We start from the raw sequence: 17,537 nt of genomic DNA, 5'->3' as shown, positions 1-17,537 counted from the left end.
CTTGAAAAACTGCTCCTGGTACCACTATGTGCTTGGCACTGCTACCACTGCTGCTTTTTCTACCTCGTCAATCTCTTCCTCTCACCCCAATGCTTCCCTGACACAGCTCTAGCTTGCTATGTCATTGTACCATTGAGCATGGGAGACTCCATCCCAATGCAACCATGCCTGGGCTGAGACTCGCCTAACATGCTCTTGCTCTTGCTCTTGCTCCCTACTTTGAAACCCCTCAGGACATTTCCTACCCCAAGCTCAGTCTCCTGGTTGCAACTGTCCTTGGCAAGAACCCAAGTGAAACAGCCAAGACAAGCAGTCTTTTCAGAACAGTGCAGCATCAACCAGCCACCATGCCTGCACTCTGTGCCTCAGCTGCTTTGCCCACAACATTCACAAGTGCAAGAGCGAGCTTCTGTGGGACAACAAGGCCCCTACCTCTTGCCACAGAAGCCTAGAGGGCCAGCTCATCAACACTCTTGGCTTGTAACTCTGCTATGACTGGCAATGTCCCAATGGTTGGGCCCATCTATGCTGATGTTATAAATATCCTTGATAATGGCGGATGGGCTGGGAGAAATATTATTGCTGATGGAGATGGGTGGGCCCATCTGGGTAATATGTAGAGTAGGATAGACATATATTATAGACAGCTGGGCTGAAGAGAGATGTAAGGCAGATATTATTATATAGACAGGTGGGCTGATGTATGGTATATTGTGTAGATGGGTGGGCCGAGGGAGTGGTGAAATATTTATTATACAGTGGCTCAAAAAAGTGTCTCAATGTTTGTGACTTTTTGTGTAATTGCTATATTATGAGCTAGGGTGTGAGAATACAACTAAGCCATGGGGAGGTGTGGGAAAGCTCTGCTTCTAAGCTTTATGTTTGGTCCCTCTAGCGTGAGAAAATTATGTCATCAAGTGAAGATATGGTTAATTTAGTTTGGTAACTCATTGAGACACTTTTTGACTTTCAGTTTGACATGAATGTCAGAGTTCTGGCTGGTCTGGGTACAAGTCTGCATAGACTTCAGGTCTGCAGTCTGGGTACAAGTCTGGGTACCCCTCAGCAGGCTTGGCAATTTCAAGTGGAGTCAGCCACTCATTGCCACCATGTGAATATTCCTTCAATCCTGCCCATCACTCACCTGCCACCAGCTGTCACAACCTCCTAGGAATGCTGCTAATATGCCCACCCACCATTGCTGGGGGTGGTGCCAATGGCATCCTCCATTTAGACGCTGCTCAAACAATCTTGGAGCTGCTCAAATACCCCACCTGCCCATCATTACAGCCATTCCTCTTTCTTCCCACACATATCCATATCTTCTCCTGGCTTGCCTCCCTTACATTGCCTGTTACAGTGCCTCACTCTTTTTCCCATCATCACTGTAGACTCCTATATGGCTGTACTTCTAATGCTTCCTTTTCACTGTGCTGTTTCCTCATGGTCTTCTCTTATCTCTGACTCATACCTTGTTTCCCATGAACCTTCCATTCTTAGTACTAGTTGCCCTTTGCCCAGCTTGGTCTGTGCACAATTCCCTTATGTATATAAACTCTAGTTACTACCTGTATTTTCTCTAACTTGAATCTACTTGGTTCTCTCTAATAACTTGAACTCTAGCTCCTTGGGAAGGAGGCTAGCCATTGTCCCATTTGAACCCTAGATCCTGCAGGAGTCTAGACAATTGCTCCTGAGGGAGGCATTGACTTGATAAGGCATAGTCCTTGGTCAACCCCGATCTTGATTCCTTTATTGGAACAACACTCTATCTGAGTTCGTAACATTGCCCTCCTTTCTTTGTGCCATCCTCTTGATAACATCTCATCTTGGTTCCACTATGTCTGCCCCATTGTCTCATGCTGACATCACACTTCTTGCACAGTTACTCATTCGCCTGTCTCCTACTGGCTTCATCACTGACTGCACCAGTTGTGGTGGTGCAGTCACCTTGTCAATCTGTCGGTCTGATAAGAATGGGAATGGTGGAAAACCAATGGCAAGGGTACAAGCTGCTCTGATTTTTGCTGCATAGTATTGACATAAATTGCCAGCATACATCATGTTCATTCTACTGGTGGTATCCCAAACTACTTGCTTTCCTGCACATCACATCATTAATTCCTATGTCAACTGCATCACCAAGTCCCCCCAGCTCTCAACCAATCACCTCCTCTAGCAGTACTACCCTCACCATGCTGCCACCCCCCCTGACACAGCCCTTGAGCAGGTGCCAACATAAGCAGGGTGAGTGGTGTCTATACTTTTTCTGCTGTCATGTACGTGCCTTGCACTGCAGCTGTAACTCATGCTTAAGGCATTGTTGCGAGGCAGGTGAATGTCCTTTCCATAGGCTTAACAATGGCCCACCTATGCTTGGAGACAAGGAGGATGATTTTCTGATCGAGGAGCCTGAGGATGGTAGCTTTGGCCATGAGGACCTTTGTCAGGCATTGCATGCCTCTCTTCAGGACTTAGGCTTTCCCATCCCAGATGCACCACTCCCTTCCATGCACAACCTTCTGTCTGCACTGCCTGCTCCTATCCCTTGTAATCACATCCAACTGCCAAGCATTTTTCTGGAGGGTGACTCATCTCCTCCCCCTGTGCTACCTTCCACACTGCTCCCCAAGTCAACAGCAAAGCATCCATGAATCATACAACAGATGGACCCTATATGGGCCACTGATTTGCATGCCCAGGCTAGGCAGGAGGCTGATGATAAGCAGGTTGAGGAGTGTCGCAAGGAGATGGAACGAGAAGTGAGGCAACACTTTGCATTGCATTGGTTTGATGCTGTAAGTGTCATCTCTTGTTTCCATCAGGACTTAACTGATATTATCCCTAGGACAATGCTGCTGTCAAGGTAGAATGGGTGTCCAAGTGCCCTTACTATCCTCAATGGCAGCTTGCCAATGATCCTGAGCTTATCACCTCCTTAGGCACAGATATTCACAAGATCAAGGTGTACAACAAGCACTTCTGATGCTGGATTCCCACTGCTCTCACACATACCATCTCCCTCAAGTCTGGCTGTCATCTCTTTCTTCATTGTTATGGTGTCATCCAGTGTGACGGCTTCCAGGAGCTCTTGATGGCATCAAAACATACTTCACGCCCTCATCACCTTTGGTTCAACATGACAGGTGAGCATGATGTCATGCGAAAAAAGCTCAAGGCCAAGCAGGAGATCATTGAGATACCATCTTCCCTGGTCATCACAGCCAAGCATGAATGGGAGGAGAGCAGTGAGCTTGCTTTCACCCCAATGTGTCCATGACTTGATGTTGAGGACTTCAATAGTTGTTATGCAATGTCTATGTTGCCCACTCCCTCTCCACTCCTCATCCACAGTGGCAGTCCCCCTCATGACACATTTTCAATGTTGTATTCCTCATTGACATCATTGGTCCTTTCAGTTGTGTCCTTGCATCACATAGCTGCCCCAATACAACAATGACCAACCACAGTTCCTACTATCACTGCGATTCCTGTGCCCCACTATGATCCTGCCAAGCCATGGCAGGTATGGCCCCATGGCATGCACACCATCAATATGGTCACTGGCTTTCAGCAGATGGACAACAAGCAACTGTGTGCAATCCACCTCTAGCATGAGTTGTTCCCCCTTGTCTTTGGAGTCCCCTATGTTAAAGCCACCTACCACCACAATCACAAGATGTGGCAGGTGATGGATCATGCAGTTCTTGCTGAGCATGAGGCTGCAGGTCATTCATCATTGGGTCTTTGGTCACACTACCTCAACACTTGTCGCAGGGCACTTGGGCAGCAGAGCAAGAAGCCTGGCAAAACCAGGTAAACATACCACCCCCTTAAAATATTCTGTGTTAAGAACCATGCTCAAAGGAGAGAGAGACTGACTCAGAGGGGCTTGGCCTCAGCTTGTACGCTGTGCCCCTTACCTGAGTATGTGCCCTTCATTTCAGAGGAAGTCTGATGATGGTCTGACGAAGTCCGGAGGAGTGCAGGAAACGTCCAGAGGAGCACGGGAGAGTTCCAGAGGAATGCAGGAAATGCTCAGGAGAGTTCCTGCTGCAAGGTAATACTTCTACAGGAAAACAGGATGGAAGGATAGGAGGTCTGGAGTATGGAGGACAGGAGGTCTGGAGGTATGGAGGATGGAATGTCTGAAGGTACGGAGGGCGGAACGTTGAAAGGACAGGATGCCTGGAGGTATGAGGGACAGGACATCTGGAGGTACAGAAGACAGGAGGTCCAGAAAGAATAGGGGCTACATCGGACAAAGTCTGATGCAGAAGCAAACAGAGGTAGACTACCCTAAGGTAGAGTCAGAGGGACAGGAAGTGGACCTAAGTCCAGAAAGAGGGTAAGTGCCAGAAAGGCAAGACTCCAGCCTAGGGAAGCAATCCCTAGACTTGGGACAGAGACATGGGGGACAAATCCAAAGGTCCAGAATTCTGGCCTAGGGAATCCTTCCCTAGGCCTTATGGAAAAGGATGAGACTCAGACGGACTGAAGTCCAGAAGATGATTGGCAAGTGGAACAGGATCTAAGATGATATTCAGACTGAGGACTCTACTGTAGTTGTACAGAGGTTATATACTAGAGGCTATCTGAGAGGATCAGTAAGCAAAGGAGTAAGGCTATGTACGAGCATGCGGAAACACATTTGTAAGTAAGATGGAACATAAGTAAATGAACTCGGAGATGAAACTAGTACAAGGATCAATCAGCAAGATGGAAACAGAGATAACTGAGAACCAGAAAGGCGGAGATGCCTAAATGGGGATAGGTGCAGGATCTTGGACGGAGGGTGGGAATAGATCCGGAGATCTGGGGATCCAGAAGGCAGGGCAGAAACAGGACTGAGATATGTGAGGTGGTAGATGTAGTCCGGAATCTGAGAGGAGGTAAAGTCCAGATGTCTTGCTGGATGGAATGTGTGTAGGGTGGACAGGATAGAGGATCCAGGAATGAGTTGGATATGGGGTCCAGAAACAGGTCTGGAAAGCGTGGGAATATGATGGGATCTATGTCTGGCATACAGGATATGACATTCTGCCTCAATTTGTTGACCATTTGTTTACCTCACTCATCACTCGTCTATGTCGTAGTTATCTTTTGCAATGTTATGATGTTTTTTGTATTGAAATCTTGACATTGCAGTTAAGAAGGAGCACTTACACCACCAATCTTACGCAGCACACCACTTGGACGACCATATTCAAGCATGGCACCAATGTTCAAGACTGCCATTATAATCCATTCACGTACCTTGGCTCCCTCAATTTCGATGCACTCAAGGAAGTGAGCAAGGGTTGACAAGAAGTCATCAAGTTGGATGTTAGTGAATAACATGCCATGTAAAAGGACAAAGAGTTCAGGTGCACGAGCTATGGAGAACAACTGATCATTGACATTTAACTAATTCTAAGTAAAACATGGGTGATAGGGCCTTTTACCCTGTGCATGCAGTGTAGCTAGAGTAACACGATTGCGCTGAATGATCATCCTGTCTAAAAAGAACTTGTACTTAACTGGTGTCATCTCATGACAAATGTTGTGGAAGGCACCAAACCACACATTGATCTGCTCTGCAATTGAAGAGTTGAAGTAGTACCCACCATCCTCATCCAACAACTCTGGGTAAGCCTTCATGTCGCAGTGATTGTGACACAAAGTGTCACTTGCCTTATGCTTTGTCTGGTGATTGAATGCATCACTGCACATGCTGATGCCATCGAAGAATTTGATCTGGCAGCTCATGACTTCATGGAGGGCATTGCAGTTGGAGTTGTAGATTAGGTGCTGTGGTTTGCATGCATGCAGAAGGGAATATATCTGCTCAATAAGCAGCTATGCAACATCAGTAAGATGGACCAAGCTAGAACAGGATCACTTACTAGAACATTTGATACTGCCTCATGATGATACATAGTACTATGTGCATTGATGATCCCACAAGGATGAACAACGAGCTGTTCATTGTTCATCCATTAACATCAGAAAATCACCTTGAGTTTCCTTTGCTGTACAGGTAATGTCATCATCATCATCGACTCCAGTGGAAATTGTCACCACTGGCTGCACAAGGTGAGTGTCTCCGGTGTGTCCATCATGCTTGTACCACTCATCTCTATCTTGGACAGCAAGACCATCTCCAGCATCAATGGAGGCCATGACATCATTGGACTTTGCAAACTTCTGACACCATGTTCAACTCTTGCTGCTTCGCATGGACTCAATGTTGAGAGTCTCCATTTGAAGGTGGAGAGGGTCATTGCAGGCTTTGCAAGGCTTCCCAGACTGACTATCATGAGTCACAGGCTGATCACATTCCTCCACAGCACAAACCAACTCCAGATGCTTGTGTGCAGGGTCGATAGAGCAGTACTAATGGCAATTGTTGGCAAGGGGGTTGGTGCATTGTGGGACAGCACTGCATGGATGCCCCACAGTGACACTGTCAGTGACAACAACCTCTGTGTGGCTAAATGTCCTATCAGGCATCTCAAACACCCACAGGCAGCCATAGCAGGCATGTGGAAGCTCCTCCTGTCCATGAGTGATGATGCGCTCGGTGTGCTCACACATGGCATGCATGAACTGGTCTTTTGCTCTCCTCTGTGAGGGACTTGTAGGCAAATCTTACGCTGATGATGGTTATCAAGCAATGCCAGGAGGGTGAAGGAATCCCACACCTCCTCCATTGTAAGCAAGCTTCCAAATTGCCAGGGAACATCATGATTGGGAGATTGATGAGACTGCGCAATATCATAGACATGTGCACAATTTGTTGCCGAGACACTGAATAGAATAGTTAGAGACAAAAGGAGGATAATGATGAGTACTTACAGAATCTGCATGAGATCCATCCAGCTCATTGTGAGCTTGAGCTGAATGAATTGGTGCTCAGCAACTTGTAGATAGGATGGTATACCACCATAATACAACCTTGTTCTGTCCTTGACATTGTAATTGTTGTGATAATTTGTGTGACATGCTGAAAAATAACTGTAAGTTAACAATAGTTTGATATATTAAGGGCACAAACATGTACCTTGACACTTCAGGTGAATAGACCAGGTGGAATGTGTGCCTTGTGCATGGGCAAACACAACGACATGGCATTGCTCTTCCTTCTTGAGGAGAGAGTTGATGTGCCAGGCATTGCAATCTGGATTAATGCACATCTTGACCAGAGGGTAGAGAGTGTGCTTTGCTGTAAGATCTGTGAGTGTCAAGGCAATATAGAATGAATGATAGACTTACTGATCCCATGCTTGTGACCATACAATCAGAATGTTTCCTCCTCCTCGTCGGCAGCCTCTCCAGCTGTGGGTAACATCCAGACAAGATCCTTGAGGATATTCCATAGGACATCAACATCATCCTTGGAGATAGTGAATCATTCAGCCAGAAACTCATTGATGGAGGGTGGTAGAATCTCAGGCATGATGAGGACAGAGACAGTGTGGGGCTGGGGTTGTAGAATATTGTTTTTAAGAAGGCTGGCACACCGGAGGAAGGCCATAAGATCAAGAAAAGGCATGGCAGCAAGCTGCTCATGTTGCTGCATGGCAGCAAAGACAGAGCCAATGTCCATGATGAGAGCGACCTCAATGTGAGCACCAGCTCCACTTAATTATGCCGTTCACCTCCTGGTTACACCAAAGAGAGGTACTAGGCAAGATGGGTAGAGCTCAGGCAGCATGAGGAGCAGCACAGGGAGAAGATGTGATGTTGGGGAGGGGGTAGCATTGGTGGGCAGCATTGGTGGGTAGTGCCTGGTACAGGACATGATCAGTAGTCATGAGAATCAGATGCAATGATACTTACCTTCAATGCTTGAGTGACCAAAAACTTATTGATGTGATTGGTGGGAGGAGGGTAGTGTTGGCATGCAGTGCCTGGTGGCAACATGATGTGACTGGCGGGAGTGGTGGGGGAGAGGATATATGGTCAGCCATGCTCAGGGAGCACCAACAGCTTCAAACTCCATCAGAGCATCACCACCTGTACCCAGACTGCAGACCTGAAGTCTATGTAGACTTGTACCCAGACTGGCCATATCAGAGATGCCCTCAGTTTGACCAACACAATCTCTATAATTCTGGTACTTGGTGTTTCCTCCTGTTGCTCTAATTACTTCTGCCACTCTTCTATGCATACTATCTATCAATTTGAGGCATTCTTCATCAACAATCTTGCCCCACTCTGCTGCAACTCTCTCCCACAGCTGAAATAGCCCTTATTGTTATTATCATCAGCTTTTCTAATCTGTATACCAGGCAGATTGCTACTAAAACTGGTCTGAGCAGAGTTGCTATCATTAGGATCATAAAAAAGTCAGTCCAGATAAGAAAAATATCAGATTAAATTGTCCTTTCAAGCTTACATCATATAACAAAAAAATCTCTTGTTCATAATATTCCAACTAGGCAGGCTGCCAATGCTACTCAAGCCACCAAATTCATTGATTACATCATCTACACTGCTCTCTCCACTCAAATAGTCAGGAGTACTCTTAAGGCAGCTAATCTTAAAGCTGTAAACAGGCAGAAAAGCCTTTCCTGTCTTCAGCCTATATAGGAAGGAGATTAGCCTTTGCTTTAAAGCCTCAATATTGGACTGTTGAGGACTGGAATAGGGCTACCTGGTCAGATGAGACAAAAATCAATAGGATGGGGCCAGATGGCCAGGAATATATGTGTTATGAACTCAGATAGAGTATCATTCCAATAAAGGAATCAAGGATCAAGTTTGATCAAGGATGAAGCCTTATCAAGTCAATGCCTCCCTTAGGAGCAATCATCTAGACTCCTGCAAAATCTAGAGTTCAAATGGGACAATGGCTAGCCTTCTTCCCAAGGAGCTAGAGTTCAGGTATGAAAGAGAACTGAGTAGATTCAAGTTAGCGAAAATACAAGCAGTAACTAGGGTTTATATACATAAGAGAATTGTGCACAAACCAGGCTGGGCTAAGGGTAACGAATACTAGGAAAGGAAGGTTCATGGGAAAACAGAGTATGAGTCAGAGATAAGAGAGACCATGAGGAAACAGCACAGTGAAAAGGGAGTGTCATGAGTACAGCCATAAGGTGTCCACAGTGATGATGGGAAAAAGAGTGGGGCACTGTAACATTACCCCCCAGTTAACGTCTGAAGTCACCAACTTCAGTCACTAAGAGACTGATAGTTGTTAGGGTCAAAATCAGTGTCTCTTGCAAACTGCTTCTCATGCTCCTCTTGCTCAAGATCTTTTCTATCTTTATAGATCTTGAGTTGGTGATGGAAAGCCCAAGAGTCAGGTTTGGCATTAATGATACATTGTCCTCTAAGAGTGGAGCAGTAGGCAGTAAGGTGTTTTGGGGCATGGTGATGGCATTCTCAGCAAAAGTAGCGAGGGCAGTAGACCTGATGATGTCCTTCCTGCTGGCAGTATCAACAAGTGATGGTGGAATAGTCAACACCATTTTGATCATGATAGGTTTCTTCAGATGAGGCATGAGAGTTGGAGGAGGATATGGGTTTATCTTCATCAATAATGATGGGTGGAGCAGGGGATGGTGTGATGGGATGAGATAGGCCTATTCCAAAGGCAACAGTGTTTCTTTTCTTTCCACGAGCATGACATGGGTTTCCTGCAGAACAAACTGCGAGCTGAGAGGGAGCAGGAACAGGAGTATCATCATTAGAAAATTCCAATGGGGATCTGGGTACTTCTTGGGTAACGAAGTGGAGGGGCTTGACTAAGATGGAGCATTCTAGTTTCACAATCTCAGAGATCATTTCTGGGGTAAGTGCTTGCTCAAACCCTCGATCTAAGAGTCATTCAGTGGTGAGGGACTTGATCTTGGTCATGTGATAGATAAAGGAGCGCTTGGTGGTTTCTTCAGCAGGAGCTGTGATGGTATGGGCATAGCTAGATGCCAGGTCTGCACTGTAATGGATAGTCATTAAAGAAAGGGAAAAATATCTTCAGAAAAGAAAAGATCTAAAGGTAAAACACAAGGAAGGGAAGAAAGGGTTGATTCAACAAGAGCTTGCTTGTGATGAAGTTTGAGCTGAGAGTGATGGAGTTCAAGTTAAGAGTTCGAGGATCGTGAAGAAGGCATATTCTGGGATCAGGTTTCTAGGTAAAGAGTTGAGAGAGTCAAAGGCGGTCTTTATAGGTTTTCAGGATTTCCTGGGCATTGTCTAGTTCCTTTTCAGGGAGCCAGGAGTTATCTGAAGAAGGGTAACCCTTCCATGATATGAGGAAGTGTTGTTTTCCTTTTATGTTTCCCTTATGGGTGAGAATGGCTTCTATCTCGTATTCTTCTTGTCTGTTGATGATGTCAGGGAGAGGTTCAGTATGATTTGGGCTGTGGACTTCTGTTTCCTGATAGGAGGATAACTCAGAAGCATGGAAGACAGGGTATGATTTCCAGGAAGTGGGAAGTCAGATCTTGAATGTGATAGGGGAAGAGATGGCTTCTACTGTGAAAGGGCTGTAGCATTTAGGGGCAAGCTTCTTTGAGGGTAGTCTGGTGATAAGGTTCTTTGCCAATAACCAAACTTTCTCACCAATCTTCCAGGGTTCAAACTTCTTTCCAAAGGTCCAATCAGACATGTGTTGCATAGTGAGATTGTGACAAGAAATGGCTTCTTCTCAGATCTTCTGAAGGTATTTGACTCGATCTTCTGCTGCAGGGACAGCAGAGTTTGGGAGAATATAAGGGATTCCTTGGGGTTCATAACCCATCATGAGGTGGAAAGGGGAGACATTGTGGGCATCATGCTTTTGGTGATTGTGGACAAATTTGGCCATGGGTAGATGTTTTACCCAATCGAGAGGAGTGGAGCAGCAGTAAATGCAGAGGTAGGTTTCAAGTTCCTGATTCAGACATTCAGTTTGTCCATCACTTTGTGGGTGGTAGGTGGTGGAAAGTGCAACTTCATAGTTGAGGAGTCTTCCAAGTTCTTTGGCAAATTTAGAGGTGAACTAGGGTCCTCTGTTGGAAATGATCTTGTCATAGAGTCCAAATCTAAGAAAGACTTTCTTGAAAAAGAGTTGGGCAACTCCTTCTGATGTAATGGTTTTCTTGCATGGTGAGAGAATTACCCCCTTCATAAGGCCATGGTCTACCACGACCATAACCAAATCAAAACCACCTGATTCAGGCAAATCAGTGATCAGATCAATGGAGATCTGCAAGAAGGGGTGAAGCGCAGAGGAAGGGATAGGGTTCAAGGGTGGTGTAGAAGGATGAGTGTCAGATTTTATTTGCTGACATAGGGTGCAACCCTCAATGTATTTGCAGATAAATGTGCCCATTCTGGGCCACCAATAGTTGTGTTTGACTAATTCTTCAGTCTTAAAACATCCTGGGTGACCAGCAGTGGGGTGATCATGGTGAAGGTGTAGAATGTGGTGTTGAAGATGAATGGGGACATAAGCACAGTTTTTATAAAACAAAGTGCTGTCATCAAACTTCCAATCTGAGAGGGCGGTGTGATGATCATACTGGTGCTAGGTGCATATGATCAATAGCATGGTTCTTCTCACCTTCAGGAAAGGAGATAAAGTGCGGATCATTAAATCCATATATATTGACCCATCTGCTCTTACTCTGGTCTGGTCCTAGGAATCTGCCCTCCCATGTCCTATCCATGTCCACCTATCTCCACTGGTGCATTAATTTTCCCAAATGTCATTGCTAAATGAGCTGCAGGTCTTATTACACAACTACTCACAATCTGCAGCGCATGATGTCTTATTACCTATAGACTCATCACATGCTTGCTAACTATGCTACAATTCTCACCTATGCATTCTGGACATTCATGCGCTATGATATAAATGACCACAGTACATACAATTGAGTAGTTCCTCCCCCTGGACTCAGCTCTATAGGAGAGTCATTCTCACATTATTTTTGTAGACCTTGCACAATCCATCTATTTTGCTCTTTCTTGGCAATCCTGCACATTTCAACCACTCTGAAATTCCATACTGCTAGGATCTTACCCTTAAGCTCTTGCAAGAATACCTGACCTGCGACTGGTAGTTTAGTGCAGTTCTTCATTCGCACTATATCCCTTGTGACTGGCTGCTACATAGAGCACAGTCAATTTTGTGCACATTACATCTGCTGCACTGGCATCTGACATCCAATACACTCGCTCATATCTTCCAATGGTTCATCTCGCTCTTGTGATACTAACATTGGTCAATTTTGCCTGTGCTCACAGTTGATTCTTTGGCATAGAAATTCAAAGGTATACATATGGTCCATGCTCAAGTTTCTTAGGCTGACATAGGTTATAACTCCTTTGCTCACTTACTTCCCTTGCACCTCTTAGGATAAGTAGTGCTAGTTGCTAACTGCCTAGTACCAATTTCTTCTTCACAGCGGATTTCATAGGGGGTGCATTTAACCCATCAAGGGCTTGTTGCACAGCTAAAATGACAGGGTCAGAGAGGGGGTTTGTGGTTTTCAGGGCATTGCCAAGGTCATTATCGATGAGTCAGGAAAACATGGTATCAGGAAGAAGTGTGACATCAGAATTATCTGAGGGATCAGAAGAATGATTGGGCCGGCATGAGAGAGCATTAGGAGCAGCAAGTTTGCTCCCTGGGACATGGTGGAGTTCAAGATTGAATTCATTCAGGGTTAATTGCCAACATGCTTGTCAGCAAGTGAGGTTCTGTGCAAAGCGGAAATAAAGGAGATTCTTGTGATCAGTGAAAACAATGACAGGGTGAGGATTCCCTTCAAGGTAGTGATGCCATGCTTTCAAAGCATGGATGATAGTGAGGAGTTCACAATCATAGATCTGATAGTTTCATTCAGCAGGGTTAAAGGACTGGGAAAGATAGCTGCATGGGTGGTATGTGCCATTCTCATAAGTCTGAAGGAGGACTGCTCCAGTGGCAATAAGTGAAGCATCAGTTGCAAGGGTGAATTGTTGAGAGGGGTCAGGGTTATGGAGAACAGGTTCTGATAAGAAACATTGCTTTAGTTTCTCAAAGGAGTCAGTGCATGCTTGTGACACGTGAAGATAGCATCTTTCTTTGTCAAATCTATCAAGGGTCATGTGAGGGCGGAATAATGGGAAATGAAGTGATGATAGAAGTTTCAGAATCCAAGGAATGAGTGGACTTCTTTCACTGAAGTCAGGGTCGTCCATTGACTAATGCCAGATAGTTTGGCTGGATCTATTGTGACTTGCCCAGGGCGAATTATCATGCCAAGGTAATCAACTTCTTAAGTGTCAAAGGTGCATTTTTCGGGTTTTAGGAAGAGAGTTTCTTTTCAGATAATGTCAAGGATACAGCATGTTCATTTCTGGTGTTCTTCTAGGGTTTTTGAGAAAATGAGGATGTCGTCCATATAAACGATCATCCAGCCTTCAGTGATCTCTTTCTAGAAGGTCTGATTCATATAGGCTTGGAATGTTGCAGGGGAGTTGCATAAGCTGAAGAACATGACTTTTGGTTCAAGGAGTCCAAAGGAAGTAGTGAATGCTGCTTTCCAGCGATTGTCAGGGTGGACCAGGATATTATTATATCCAGATTGGATGTCCATCTTGGTGAAATACTTGGTGTCCCTTAGCTTGGCGATAAGAGGGGGAATCAAAGGAAGAGGATAAGTGTTCTTTATCGTCCATTCATTGATGTAATGATAGTCTTGACATGGTCATAGAGATCCATCTTTCTTTCCTACAAAGAAGAACCTGCTGGCTTGTGGAGATTTTAAAGGTTGGATAAAATCTTTAGCAATGTGCTCATCAAGGAAAGCTTTTACAGCATCAGTTTCTTTCAGGGATAAGGGATAAGTTTTCGCAGATTTTGGAATATATCCAGGTTTGGTTTCAATTCAATGGTCAACACCTGGTCAGGATGGGGGAAGTTTGTTTAGGCCATCTTTGGTGAAAACATCAGCAAAATCATGGAGAAAATCAGGGATGAGTTCTTCAAAAGTTTTCTTCTTTTCTTGGGCATCTTTCAGAGCGAATTCTTGAGCTTTATTGCTGGTCTTCAAGTATTCTTTGTCTTCTTTGGTCTTTCATGCATAGATCCAGGAGTTTCTTAAGGGAGATAGAGCCACAGCTTGTTGGATCTTGGAGGCAGAAATGCCATTGCATGTAAGGGTGGTGTCAAAGGAAAGGTTTTCAAAAAGGGTTATAGAAGAGCCGTCTTTGGCATATTCTATTAATACTTCATCATCATTAATTGGATAAGTGATGGGGTCATCAACTTTTCAAAGGAAAGTTGGTTCAGTGGGAATGTCATCCCAGACATTGTCTTTGGTGTCGTATTGGGGTAGTGGATCTTCATCAGGGTCTGGCCAAAGAGGTGGAATTGGTTCTTCTTCTTTTCTTCTTTTCTTTTCAGCATTCAATGGTTCTTTTCCCATTTACAGGAAGTAGAGCATAGACAGGTTTGAATTGCTCTGGGTCTTCTTCTTCTTCAATCATAACTTTTTTGCGAGGTGAAGGAATGAAGCCCCATTTCTTCTTGAATATTTCTTCTAGTTGAAGTGATCTAGGAGTAGAGGGAAGTTGAAGGGTGTCTTTAGCCCAGTCAATATTAGGATTCATGGCAGAAAGCCAGGGTTTCCCAAGGAGGATCATATTGTTGTCGCTCATATTCATGACGTTGAATTTTCCAATCATGAGTTGATCATCAATCTTGATTGTGAGATGACAATAGTGGGTGATGGGGTCCTTAGAAATCTTTCCATCAGTGGTTCGGATAGGGAAGGGTATTTTGAAGCAGTGTGTCTTGATTCTATGCTTTCTTACAAACATCCAATGGATGAATGTGGCAGCTGCACCACAGTCAACAACAGTAGTGGTTTGCAATGATGTATTGGGGTGTATGGAGGAAAAGATAGTTGCTGGGACCCTTAATTCTTTAGTTTTTCCTCCATTGTGTGCGATATGTACATTGATACAAGGAGTGGCTAACATTGTGGTAGGTTCCTGGTTCAAAAATCCATTCTTCTGGTGCTAAGATCTTCTTCATCATTGAGATCTTCAATCTTGCTGATATCTTCTTCTTTAGGCACTGTACACTTTACCATCTGCTTTCCTTTATAGTTATTCTTTCTGACATCTCCATTTTGAGGATGGAATTCTTGGTCATTAGATCTGTGACTAACTTTTCTGCAAGAGAAACATTTTCCTTGCTTCATGTATTCTTTCTTCTCAGCCTCAGAGAGGCGATCAATGTCCATTGTGTTAGGGTCATTGTTTCTAGGGGTGAATCATGGGGTGAATTGTTGATCATTGAATCAGGTGTTTCTATTGTTGTTCTAGGGTCTGTGGGAAAGGAGAAGCTGATAGGAGTTCTTGATGGATACTACCTTCTTGACTATTCCGTCAAGGGTGTTAGGGATCTCTCCAGAATTGCAGAGTTTTGTAATGAGTGGCTGTTTAAGGCCTTGGAGGAAGTAGTCTTTCTGAGTGTTGAAGCTGTAGATCTCTGCTCAGTTACAGAGCTGTCAGAATGTGGCTATGTACTCACTTAAGTCATTGCCTTGTTTAAGGGCATAGAGCTTATGGAGCCCAGTACCAGCTGAGTCAATTGGGTTAAAGGTTTCTTCAAACTGGGAGATGAATTTGTCCCAAGTTCCATATCCATTCTTTTCTCCAGTAGTGGATGTGGGATCAGGTTGCTGAGCATGTTTGATGAAGTCTTCCATCCATGCTGTGGCTATGCCTTCTTTCATAAATAAAAGAGCAAAGGCAATCTTTCTGGTGTCGGTGTCATATATTTCTTCATTCATGTCTAGATAAAGTGTGACAAGATGAAGGAACCTTGAGGTTCCATCTTGATTCCCATCAAAGTCAGGTGGTGTACAGATCTTTCTTTCAATTGGTTTTGGCATGTTGGAGTTGGAGTCAGAGTCTGAGTCTGAGTCAGTGTCTGATGGTTCTGGTTCAGGGGAGGGGAATCTGGGTGGTGCTACCAGTTCAGTGGGCAGAGCGTCAGGAATTTCTTTGTCTCTGTCTTCTACAGGTGCTGGTGCACTTGTTTCAAAATGAGAAACAATAGTGTGGTGTGTAATAGATGAAGGGCCTGGGACAGCAAGAGTAGGGAGAACAGGAGTGTGGGGAGTGTCAAAGGATCCTTGCAATGAAGAGGTTTGTCTAGGAGAGTTGGGTAGATAAGGACTATAGGGAATTCCTGATCATTCAGAGAAAGCCTTCTTGCTTTTCTTGGAAGGTGCCACTTTGGCAATCAATCAGTTTCATGGGTTCAAAAGGTAAAGCCCTACAGATGGAGGGGTTCAGAAGTAACTTGAATCTTGTGTTACAAACTCGGATAGAGCATCATTCCAATAAAGGAATCAAGGATCAAGGTCAATCAAGGATGAAGCCTTATCAAGTCAATGCCTCCCTCAGGAGCAATCATCTAGACTCCTGCAAAATCTAGAGTTCAAATGGGACAATGGCTAGCCTTCTTCCCAAGGAGCTAGAGTTCAGGTATGAAAGAGAACTGAGTAGATTCAAGTTAGCGAAAATACAAGCAGTAACTAGGGTTTATATACATAAGAGAATTGTGCACAAACCAGGCTGGGCTAAGGGTAACGAATACTAGGAAAGGAAGGTTCATGGGAAAACAGGGTATGAGTCAGAGATAAGAGAGACCATGAGGAAACAGCACAGTGAAAAGGGAGTATCATGAGTACAACCATAAGGTGTCCACAGTGATGATGGGAAAAAGAGTGGGGTATTGTAACAATATGTAATGAAATGCCAAAGAACCACTAGAAGAAGGAAAGGTCAAGAAAACACTAAAGTATGGAGTAGGAAACTTGATGGTATGGTGTTATATGAGGTGGAATGGAGTAGGAATTCTCTGTGAGGTGGGGGGGAGGATGAATGCAAAGCAGCATGCAAGAATCAAGAATTAATAAAGAAAACATTACCTTCTAACAAGACAATGACACTAAGCATACTTCAAGTTGACCATAAAATGGTTTGAAAACTATGGTATCAGTGTTCTATCATGGCAAGTCCAGTCCTCAGACCTCAACCCTATTAAACAGCCCTGGTAATTACTCAAGATATCACTTGCAGTCTATCAAGATCCTCAATAGGGGTTATTTCAGCTGTGGGAGAGAGTTGCAGCAGATTGGGGCAAGATTGTTGATGAGGAATGCCTCAAATTGATAGATAGTATGCATAGAAGAGTGGCAGAAGTAATTAGAGCAACAGGAGGAAACACCAAGTACCAGAATTATAGAGATTGTGTTGGTCAAACTGAAAGTCAAAAAAGTGTCTCAATGAGTCACCAAATTAAATTAACCATATCTTCACTTGATGACATAATTTTCTCACGCTAGAGGGACCAAACATAAAGCTTAGAAGCAGAGCTTTCCCACACCTCCCCATGGCTTAGTTGTATTCTCACACCCTAGCTCATAATACAGCAATTACACAAAAAGTCACAAACATTGAGACACTTTGTTGAGCCACTGTATATACAGGTGGGCCAATGGGGCGGTGAAATATTTATTATGTATATTGGTGGGCTGACCTGGGGTATTTTATATAGA

At 44.4% G+C, this 17,537-nt stretch overlaps 5 protein-coding genes across 5 annotated transcripts; 2 read left to right on the top strand and 3 right to left on the bottom strand.

Moving 5' to 3' along the window:
• Positions 1-1,840: 1,840 nt before the first annotated feature.
• BJ212DRAFT_1483099 (uncharacterized protein) lies at positions 1,841-3,280 on the top strand (the record flags this gene model as incomplete). Its single annotated transcript, XM_041340557.1, has 6 exons — positions 1,841-2,005; positions 2,055-2,247; positions 2,335-2,606; positions 2,667-2,798; positions 2,849-2,965; positions 3,029-3,280. 6 exons carry the CDS (start codon positions 1,841-1,843, stop codon positions 3,278-3,280), a joined length of 1,131 nt encoding a protein of 376 aa, XP_041190606.1.
• Positions 3,281-5,412: 2,132 nt separating this feature from the next.
• Positions 5,413-5,975, bottom strand: BJ212DRAFT_1276593 (uncharacterized protein; the record flags this gene model as incomplete). Its single annotated transcript, XM_041331289.1, has 2 exons — positions 5,413-5,838; positions 5,886-5,975. 2 exons carry the CDS (start codon positions 5,973-5,975, stop codon positions 5,413-5,415), a joined length of 516 nt encoding a protein of 171 aa, XP_041190605.1.
• Positions 5,976-6,022: 47 nt separating this feature from the next.
• On the top strand, positions 6,023-6,612 carry BJ212DRAFT_1483098 (uncharacterized protein; the record flags this gene model as incomplete). Its single annotated transcript, XM_041340556.1, has 2 exons — positions 6,023-6,075; positions 6,132-6,612. The coding sequence occupies 2 exons, from the start codon at positions 6,023-6,025 to the stop codon at positions 6,610-6,612; spliced, it is 534 nt and encodes a 177-aa protein (XP_041190604.1).
• On the bottom strand, positions 6,603-7,211 carry BJ212DRAFT_1226289 (uncharacterized protein; the record flags this gene model as incomplete). The annotated part of the gene is made up of 3 exons (XM_041329458.1): positions 6,603-6,789; positions 6,838-6,985; positions 7,043-7,211. Coding segments are annotated over 3 exons (504 nt in total), but the record flags the coding sequence as incomplete, so codon positions are not given.
• Positions 7,212-7,279: 68 nt separating this feature from the next.
• On the bottom strand, positions 7,280-7,588 carry BJ212DRAFT_1483097 (uncharacterized protein; the record flags this gene model as incomplete). The annotated part of the gene is made up of 2 exons (XM_041340555.1): positions 7,280-7,375; positions 7,448-7,588. The coding sequence occupies 2 exons, from the start codon at positions 7,586-7,588 to the stop codon at positions 7,280-7,282; spliced, it is 237 nt and encodes a 78-aa protein (XP_041190602.1).
• Between the last annotated feature and the right edge of the window lie 9,949 nt (positions 7,589-17,537).

This window comes from Suillus subaureus (genome assembly GCF_016647635.1).
Source record: "Suillus subaureus strain MN1 chromosome Unknown BJ212scaffold_26, whole genome shotgun sequence".
In the NCBI taxonomy this organism is placed as follows: Eukaryota; Fungi; Basidiomycota; class Agaricomycetes; order Boletales; family Suillaceae; genus Suillus; species Suillus subaureus.
The sequence above is the reverse complement of the archived record's forward strand: the minus strand, read 5'-3'. Positions and strand labels throughout refer to the sequence as shown.